Source organism: Haliotis rufescens, unplaced genomic scaffold (genome assembly GCF_023055435.1).
Source record: "Haliotis rufescens isolate VD_foot unplaced genomic scaffold, xgHalRufe1.0.p SCAF_16, whole genome shotgun sequence".
NCBI classification, from domain to species: Eukaryota; Metazoa; Mollusca; class Gastropoda; order Lepetellida; family Haliotidae; genus Haliotis; species Haliotis rufescens.
Genome location: NW_025963846.1, coordinates 13,276,074 through 13,286,293, shown reverse-complemented (window position 1 = coordinate 13,286,293; position 10,220 = coordinate 13,276,074). Strand labels below are relative to the sequence as shown.

At 38.9% G+C, this 10,220-nt stretch overlaps 2 protein-coding genes across 6 annotated transcripts in view; one reads left to right on the top strand and one right to left on the bottom strand.

Annotated features, from left to right (window-relative positions):
- The first annotated feature begins 627 nt into the window (after positions 1 to 627).
- On the top strand, positions 628 to 7,123 carry LOC124135905 (GTPase IMAP family member 9-like). 3 transcript variants are annotated; one of them, XM_046501578.2, is made up of 2 exons: positions 628 to 838; positions 2,106 to 7,123. In XM_046501578.2, exons 1-2 carry the CDS (start codon positions 832 to 834, stop codon positions 3,215 to 3,217), a joined length of 1,119 nt encoding a protein of 372 aa, XP_046357534.2. In that variant the 5' UTR covers positions 628 to 831; the 3' UTR covers positions 3,218 to 7,123. The 3 variants fall into 3 exon arrangements, with proteins under 3 accessions (XP_046357534.2, XP_048252849.1, XP_046357551.2); XM_048396892.1 differs by having other exon boundaries at positions 638 to 838; XM_046501595.2 differs by lacking the exon at positions 628 to 838 and adding an exon at positions 1,498 to 1,851.
- Positions 7,124 to 8,136: 1,013 nt separating this feature from the next.
- The window catches only part of LOC124135860 (GTPase IMAP family member 9-like), a 54,645-nt gene continuing 52,561 nt past the window's right edge, over positions 8,137 to 10,220 (bottom strand). For 2 of the 3 annotated variants that reach the window (XM_046501509.2, XM_046501500.2), the window contains one exon: positions 8,137 to 9,529. In XM_046501509.2, the coding sequence (XP_046357465.2) occupies positions 8,206 to 9,474 (1,269 nt within the window). In that variant the 5' untranslated portion in view covers positions 9,475 to 9,529 and the 3' untranslated portion in view covers positions 8,137 to 8,205. The remainder of the gene's footprint in view (positions 9,530 to 10,220) is intronic. The other variant, XM_046501517.2, reaches the window with a different exon arrangement.

The window sequence follows — 10,220 nt, the reverse complement described above, 5'->3', positions numbered from 1 at the left end:
CCTTGTTGGATCTATTAACCTAAGCGTCTGGTATCAGTGAGCATTCACACAGATCCGCCTCGCCTCTGAGAACTGCTTGTGAAGGAATTCAGCTTGTCACAGTACATTTTTAACAAGGGACGTTACTCGAGTAGGTCTAAACGTTTGCTACGTATGTTTATCTGTATCGTTATTCCCAATATCTAAAAAATGGATTCCGGTGTGACGACATGTGTGTATCCATTACATACAATGTGACGCAACATCTGTCATCGTCTCACTGTTTAACTTTAAATAAACTTTGAGAGTTTACAGCATGTCATTACGCATGAAGGCCTCGACCGTTATGACCTATTTCCCACGCACAAACATACTCGTCCAGGCGGCATCCGTTGATTTTTACAAGTAAATGACGATCACAAGTTGATATTCAATTCATTTTATATGAGACATATGGGACACAAGTCTAGGGCGTGTATGTCAGAGATACTCAAATATACAAAATGTCATGGTCTTTCAGATTGCTTTATCAATTCATGTACTTGACTAAAGAGTTCCAAGTTATATTTACCAGGTGTTCGTGAAAGGGTGAGTCATAACATATTCTGACGAGGAAGAAATTATTTAAAAAAACCCATTGAATTAGTGTAGCAAAAGCGCGGCGTAATATAACCTGACGTGGGGCTATTTTTACACAACGCATTTGCAGGCGTTTGTAGGTCCATAGCATGCAATTTCAACCTGATCATGAATAATTATACTTATCAAATGCAAATAACTGGGAAATAGGACGTATGTTAATCTAAAGAGATACGACTCGGAATACTCAAAAGCCTCTATTGCCTTTGAAGGATGGAGAGTAAGTGTATATTATTTACAATGTATCAAGAATACTTACATTAATTTATGTTCAAGGATAGTAGAAGAATTTTGTGAACGGTACTATTACGAACTGATCATGCTTTTTTAAAGTCCATTGGTCAACCTGCCATCTGAGAATAGCTTTCCGCGAACACCCGGTGTCATCCCTTATTTTCAGTAATTCATTCATATAATTTTCACCGCTATTGTGCGTTCAACGCCTAATGAAACGTTTTTCGGCAGATAATCGAGACTGACGTTTTATATGTCATCAATATTCTAGTTTGCTTGTTCTAGTCAAGGTATATTGTACCTGTAGTGTTATGCAAGTTCTGCCCACATGCTACGGAAGTCATAATGAGCCGACACATTCACAACATATCATAGTGTTGAAACGTCAGTGGCTGCTAAGTCCCTATTTGGATGTGCACTGACATGCACATGTTCATCACCATAACCGAAGACTGTACTTAAACGAAAAGTAACACGTACGTTAAATAGATATTAATAGTAAGTTAACATTGGAAGAAACAAAATGGCCTGTACAGAGTATTGTGACGTGGACATATTCTGGGAGAAACGGGAAAGCCCATCTCTTGGTATTTATAGAGGGGGAATGCCCACACTTTATTTAGAACATTGTAAAACTATTGTGTCCTCGCACGTCAGTGTCGCAACTGCGGTCGTTGTCGGCTCAAGTACTACAGAGAGGCGTTCCAGGTACCTTCCTGTGTACACAATTTAATGCCTTGCAGCATTTACGGCGCTAAAGTGAGCACTGTGCAAACAACACACTTACAACATGTTGAACACGCGACTGAATTTACGTCACAGCCAAACTCAACCGGTTTCATTTATCGTGAAAGTAGGCAGTGCTCTCTCGATATACTGCAAGGCTAGGATATATCGGGGTATAAACAAAGATACCTGGTGTCCTATGTAATTGTCGGATACATTTTCTTGATATATTTTACTCCTGTGATTGAACAATTTTGCTGACTGCAAGTGAAGGTGAGCAACTGAGCCACCTAACTAACTTATATGCATAAAATTATATAATGATGTCTGATGCAATAATGATTCATTTTGAACTCCCGGATACCTGGCATCATCACTATTTGATACTGATCTATAACCATTTACTGATGACGTAGAGTCAGTTCAGTTGTCCCTGCGTGTAGCAGAGATTTCGTATGATTATGAAAAGAGTGAAGCGTTTATTTAAATTATTGATACTCTGAGTGAATTTATATTATTCGTTTCAGAATGCGAATCTTGCAGTCGAACAGAAGAAAAGTACAAAAATAAATATGGTTATTTAACCATACTGTTAATACATGTATGTAGGGCCACTATAACCAACAAGAAAACACCGGAAAAAGAGGAGGCACTGCATCAGCTCGCAAAAGCAGCAAACGCTTTGCTAAATGCGGACGGTGGAAAGCTTTTGATACACGTTGACGGTCAGCAGAAATGGGACAGAGACTTGGAAGTACTTGATGAAGCTATTGGGAAAAGATTTTCTACTCTTCTTCACGATGGTTGTCAATACTGTGACTATTTTTCACGGGAATGGTTGTCGAATGTCAAGTCGTTTGAATATGCGGATGACTTTCTATTATTCGGAATTGCCAAAATAAATGGTGTATCGACTTTAGATAGTAAAACCAAGATGCGAAATGACTTTGAAAATGTAAATGCTCCATGTGCTGTCATCGCTACAATACTGCAATGTTGTGGAGATGATGAAACGCAACACCCTTCAAACATAGTTCCACACACCGGTATTGACGATATACCATTGCATGAAGACAGAGCGACAGAGTTGAAATCGTTTCCACGACAGCAAGAAGGTGCAACGGTTGAAAGTGTAACTAACTGCATTTGGAATGATTTGAAACTGAAACACAATATCACTTCAATGGCAAAGCTTCCGAGAGGTGGGAGATTCTGTATCGGCATCCCAGAGACACCCTATCCAGGAGATTATAAAACTAAGACACGGCAAAAAATTGGATTTCATCTCCGCGTCGACATAAATGAATTGATACAAAGTCTAGACAATAAATTGAAAACGGACATGTTAGTTTTAACTGGCAGAGGAGCATTTAGGGAAGCACCTTCAGATTTGATAGCGGTACATGTATATCCAATTCAGGGTACAAACAAATGTGTACTTAGTGTTAACATAAACCATTTCAATGGTATTGTGTTCCATGATAGGGCAGGACCAGAAGTTTACACATTCGAAAATGGAGAAATTTGTCTGATGTCCAATGACATTTGGTTACAAAGACTGTTGTCGTTTTCTCGTCAACCAATAAGCACGCGTGGGTTGATGCACCGATCGCCAAATTTCCCAAGAAGACATCTATGAGTTTAATCACGTCTGTCTGTCAACTGGCTTATACATTGTGTTGTCAGAAAACACTTTCATTTAATGTGTCGAGAGTTCATATCGTGATCCTTTTAACTCATATATTTCAGATAGCGGACAGGGTAATCCCACTGATGTTGTCAAACTGGTACTCCTGGGGGTAACAGGATCCGGTAAAAGTGTCACTGGTAGCAACGTCCTCAACAGAGAGATTTTCAACAAAGGTGTTTCTAGCCAGTCACAAACACGTCAATGTCAGAGAGGTGAGGCCAAAAGAAATGGGCGCGAGATTCAATTTATTGACACACCTGGCATGTTTGACACCAATGTGACGATAGGAGAAATTGCCAGAGAGGTGGCCACGTGTGTTTGGATGACGATTCCGGGTATTCATGCTTTTGTCCTTGTGATCAAGGTCGACCGCTTTACCATTACAGATAAAACTGCTGTGGAATCCTTTTTACAAATATTTGGAGACGCCATGATGGACTATCTGATAATCCTATTTACAAGGAAGGATGACTTGATTCACGAAAATCTCACCATTGAAGAATTTATTCAAAAAGTACCAGATAAGCTGAAGGCTCTACTCCTAGCATGTAAAAGCAGATTTGTGTGTTTCAACAATAGGGCACAGTCTGAGAATGAGCGGGATCAAGATGTGCAATCATTACTCAATGTAGTTGATAAAATGGTATCTGCCAATGGAGGAAAATGCTACAGTAACTGGATGTATGTTTCCGCGGAGAGGATTATGAAGGACACTGAGGAACAGTTGAAGCTGGAGCAGATATTGGAGGTTAAGAAAATGAAAGATTCCATCAGGCGAAAGTGGAAGGAAAAACATGAAAAGGCTAAAGCTGAGACGTCTGAAATTGTAGCCCAACTTCAACAGAGACTACAAGACTTGAAACAGAAAAGTTCAGATGATGCTATGGAAACATCAGAAATACACACACTGAAACAAGAGATTCTGGATTACAAAAGAATGGTAAGAAAACACCAAAGAGAGTATGAGGAGGAATGTTTGCAACGAGAACAAGAGATAGAAAATACTATGTATTTGAAGTTCAGAGAAACATTCCGAGAAGAAATGGTAAAAGGGGCAAAGATCAATATTCGTGATCTGGAAACTGCATTAAAAATGTTTGCAACTGAGGTAACGGGTATGTTATCTACCATGCTCGGGGTGAACCTCGAGCTCCCTTCAAACATACACGATAGTCTTAATGGCAAATAGATTCCACATGGACATAGGGGGGATAATACATATCAACGATCACCAAGGACACATCAGTGTTGTTCAGTGCAGATGGTGTACCCTAAGTAAGGGACCGATCATTTAGTATTCACGGGGTTGTGATTATTGTTTACACCAGGATATTTTTCGGTTTTTACTTTGGGACATACAAATGTTTTTTGGAAGAGACTTTTGTCCATTTTCCTTTCAAAACTTAAAGCATGACCGGTAAAGAATTTCTGTTTTTGCAAAGCTGAAATGTGTTGATATCAATGGAAAACTACATAGCAACTATGTACAGCAGAACTAGAATCATGTTTGTGACTGTGCAAATGCATCCTTCCAATGCAAGTAGAAGTTCATATGGTAAACTGCCAATATCCTTTAACTCTATGATACTAGGACATGTATATCTTTTATTCACCAGGTATGTTTCTCCAGATTGCACATAAGCTGCATTCAAAACCTGGGTCACCAAACCCTGAACCTAAGCATTATGATCATTCATTGTCTGTGTTTCACGAGAATCCCTAAACGAGACTATATCTATATCGCGTTCATCACTGAAATATTAGCCTGCTTCTCTCGAACATATTCTGCTATCTGGTCGACAACATTAGTGTCTATCAACCTACCCGTGCTGTTAGATGTTTGAGAGAGAGAGAGAGAGAGAGAGAGAGAGAGAGAGAGAGAGAGATGGGGGGTATCCATCATTTTTTGTCTCAATGCATCCCGCTTTTGAATGTGCTTTTATCATGTTCAGGCATTGGCAGTATCTACATTGATTTGCATTGTCAGTCACACTATTAGTATATTCTTCTTGTTACGTATGAGACAGATACGCCTAACCCTACATGTCTATTCCTGCACTTTGACAAAATTATAAGAAGCAAGTCCGTATTCATTTACAGATATGTTAATGGCATCCACAGACATCAATTGTGATGCTAAATTTAGTGAGCTGACTTTTTGGGAAACAGAATGTTCTGTCCCTTGGATCTTTCAAAGACCCATAAAGATTCAACTACACATATCAGTGTGCCCCCTTTCTTCCTAATAAAGCAAGCACCAGAGCCTGACAGATAAAAACAGCATAATCAATGAAAACATTCTATGTTTAATACAAAAATAGTTTTCTACCAACCAGCAGATTTCCCAATTCCCCATGTTTAATCACTTTTTATGAAAGGCGAGCATGCTCTATCGATAAATGAAAGAACAATTAATGGTTGAGACTTTACAATCCAAGCAAGGCAAAATATAGGAGACACCTCCGAGTAAAACGGGAATTTCGTATGGAAAATGACTTCATGAGAATTGTATATCAGTGCGTGATTCGATACTAGCGCGAAGCTAGAGTTGTACTGTGTGTATTGTGATTATGTAGATTCCTCTGTGTTTGTACAGTCAGAGATATTGTATATGTGTATTGTGTCACTCCACAAATATGTTATAAAATACACAGTTGTTGTTGATGTGAGAGTGGCTGTGTTATTTCGAGCTGTAATTATAATTATAAACCTATTTCATATTCTTCACCCGTGTAGTGTAATGGTGTCGTTGGTGACATTTTGAGGCAGGTGTGTGCCAGCATTTTAATGAACATCTGATATATGTAAAATTATAAGTGTAAATATTGTCCATATTACACGTCAATGCTTGAATATATCATTATACAAATATGTCACAGTTTTCATCAATTGGTTAACGAGACTTTCATGTCTGTTGAGAACATACTGTCAGTTCGTAAATAGCATCATCCGAGCCAAGCACGAACCGCCAGTTACAAGTTTGTTCTCTAACTAAAAACAACACATCCTTACTTTCCTTGTAAAATATTTGAAAAATATGCAAGAACTCTTTGTAGTCTGTATTTTTATTGTGTGAGTCGCCCTTCAGTTAATGCACGTAAAATGTTCTTTGTTGTGGAGACACGTGGTATAAACGCGGTCGCGAGTTGATCTTTACAATGATATTATCAACGTGATCAGTGTAACACGCCCTTGTCGGATCTCAAGGGATATAAAATCAAAGCCCCTTATGGCGATTACTAGTATCTGCCAGCGAGCTGATCCTGTGTCCGATATTGAACCAAATGAACTCCTTGAACGCGGACAGCTTAGCACCAAATCTTCAGATACTGTGTTTGTCTATCAACAGGTATTCGACCATTATGAATCACATCAAAATATCAACAAACTCCCGTCATCTGACTGTGTCCACTCCGCGTATGACAAATCCTCCTGAAATCCCACATGCACACGTTTCCAAACAGTGACACTTGTCTCAAATCACACACAATGTTAATTAAACTTGTTGTCCGGATTAAACTGTAACCGGTTCTCTTGTCATTCCTGGTTTCGGCTGTCTCATATCTGGGTCAAGTCGGGTCATTCATTCCGACACTGTGACAGCAATCGTACTTTTTAAAGTTTAGCTTCTTTTCGTAACTTTTCTCTAACAAACACGACTTCTGTACATTACATCTATGTTGTTGTTATAGGTTTTGGCATTTTTGTCAAATGACACATAAAAAAATTGACAGGTTTTCCGTGTTTCCTCTTCTCAATGTGAAATGCATGTATCTGCCGATGCACGACGGGGGCTGTCTGTCAGTGACGAGATCTTGTCAAAACAAGCTTTGATTAAAAAACCTGATGAACCTTTTTGGAAACCTGTCTTCTTTATCAATGCTAGATAGTGTACGCTGTGTAAATCGGACAGAAATATAACTGCATTAATGTGCTCTTTACAATTTTTTAACAGAACTATATTTTCACGCGTAACAACACGTTAATTGAGTAATGCGGTTGGAATGAGTGGACAGTGTTTTTTCACACGCGGATTGATACAAAACAGCTGATTCTTGATCGGCGAGAGTTGATTGTTTTTTTCTTGAAACATGTCTTAAATATGAATATGGGTAATAAATAGAATAACCCACTCGTGAAATTAATGTTTTAAGTTCCTCGCTAAAGCTCGGAACTTAAAACATTAATTTCACTCGTGACATATTTTCCGTAATCACTCGTACCGAGTGGGTTATTCTATAAATATATCATACACACATGTATATGTTACTGTATGTATATGAGTACGGTATGTTGTGTGACACAATAATGATAATACAATAATAACTCTATACTTATCTGATCTTATCCATATTGACTGCAACATTCATTCACCCGCACATGGAATGGTCGTTATTGTGGCGACAGTGTTATTATGATGCTTCCTCATATACTAAACACTTATCTAGTGGGAATAAATAAACAAACGGTGTTTCTGCTGTATTAACTTTATTTATAATTATGTAGGTTGTATCAAATAGGATCAGCGAATTCATTACTTATGGTGTGCAATAAGGAACACAGGCCTAATCAGTACTTCACTACCGTCTTAAACAACGTTTGTATGTACAGGCATCCCGTACGGATTACATAAAACACCACGATAATGTGTGCAGAACAATACACTTGTATAATAAAAGGAATAAAACATATAGATACTACGGTCAGGCATTTTAATTCAACATTTATTAATCTTGTAGTCGACGAAAAACTCAACTCATCTTCCATTGTTTCATTAAAGGTTTTGCTGGGGAAGGCAGGGTTGATGGAATGATTGTAAGAAGTACAAAACCTTGATAGAAACGATGATATATCTGGCTTCTTTAGTTGGTCAAACCGCACATGTATGTAAAATCCATACCGCTGTTCCTTTGTATTCCCTTTGTATTCCTGTGCATCTATGCCTTTTTCTTGTCATTAGTCGCCTTGCTTTCCGTTTCAGAATCTGCCTTTGTTTTTGTTACAACACTGGCTGTCTTGGTATTTTGATGTTTTTTGTCTGTTTGTTTGCTGATCTTGTCAGTTGCCCTCTTAAACCCAGCACCTATCACATCTCCCAATCCTCTCGCAAGAGCATCACCGATTCCTCTGCAAACTGATATAAACACAGTCTCCCCTAAGAACTTCAAAACAGCCATCCCCTTCCCTTCGTTGCTGTTGACTTCCTGCTTCGCCTGTTCCCTGAAATCTGGCGTCACTGACTGATTATTCAGTTTTCTTTTAGCTGCTTCTTTCTCAGCTTGAGCTTTCTGTTCCTCAGCATCCCTCTTTACATCTGCCACTAACTGTTTCATCTCCTTTAGTTCCCCTTGAAGTTCTCGTACGACTGACTGTGATTCGTTTTCCTTTTGCTTTCCTATTTCCAGTTCGGCAATTTTCGCTTGTAGAGCTTGGACCACCTCGTCCGTGTTCTTGTTCATTTCTTGCAGCCTCTCTTTACATTCATCTTCTATCTGCCTTCTTTCCCTCTCCACATTCGCCTGGTGCTCCTTCTTAAGCTCATCCTCTCTCCTCTTCATAGCCCGTTCAGCTTCCTCGTACATTTCATTGGTGTAGTATCTGTTGCCATTTTCCCTCACAGTTCTATCCACGAGACTCAGGAAGTTTTGAACATCCTGATTTCTTTCAGGCTCAGACCCTCTGTTGTTGAAAGCAATATAACGATTATTGCAGGAGTCTAGAAGCTGTCTCAACGGTTCGGGTGATGCGCGAATGAAATCTTCGATTGAATTACCATCAGCAATCAGGTCGTCCTTTTTAGTGAAAAGGACCAGAAGGTGTTTCAGCATGTCGTGACCAAAGACGTTCTTAAAATGTTCCACTCTGTTTTGCTCTTCTTGGGTAAAACGATCGATGCGTAGAACCAACACAATAGCATGGGGGCCCGGAGCTGTCATAGCAATACATTTGACTATTTCTTTGGTAACATGTTCATTAGTCATTCCTGTATCAAACAACCCTGGACTGTCAATGAGCTCGATGTTTACTCCATATCGAGTGGCGGTTCCTCTTTGGCAATTTTTGGTCACCGATGATCCACAAGAGCTTGAAATAAAAACATTCTTTTTAAGAATGTTGTTTCCCGTTGCGCTCTTACCAGCACCAGTTCGCCCGAGGAACACGATTCGTCTATCCATGCTGGCAGAATCAGGGACGGCGGATTGCATGATCACCAGGGGAAGGTAATTGCGTTCGTGACAAGAAACATAGGCTTGGTACAACCTGGAAAGAAAACAACATTCACTGTTTTAAGACAACATAAACACATTATTTTTTTATATGGGCATTTGATTGGCCCTAATTTATTTTTTATTTCATTGTTTCCATGCATATTAAGGTCACGTTATTCATAATGCGAGTGATATATATTAACATATATACCTATAAGTGCACGCCTTTGAAACATTTCAAGTGTTAAATTGAATATTGTTGATTGTGTCACCCAGATTGTCCTACTGAGATGTGCTTTCAATAGACATTGCTTCGGTTTTCCTTCACATTACCCAAAGTGTCATGTTTCTGATTGTATATTACCAATTACATTGAAAGATAGTTATCTAAAACATTAATTCACTCTCATCCATTCCCGTCACAGCGTGGAGGAAACTAGGGTCACAGTTTTAGTTTAAATTTGGTTCAAAGCTTTACATTGAGGTACACATGGCAATAAATCACAACAATTTTAATCTTTGATTTTAGAAAAAAACATTATATATTGTGTGAACATGTTGACCAATGTTGGTAATGAACGTGTTTCAGAGAGCCATTCATAAAATTTTCACCGCTAGTTTGCTTAGACATTGATTCCGGGTAACATCTGTTCATATTCGTCATGTTAGTGATCAGGACTCACAGTCCAATCCACCGAACGGTCTAGCAAAGTGTGACATAACACATTCAAGACAAGACAAGA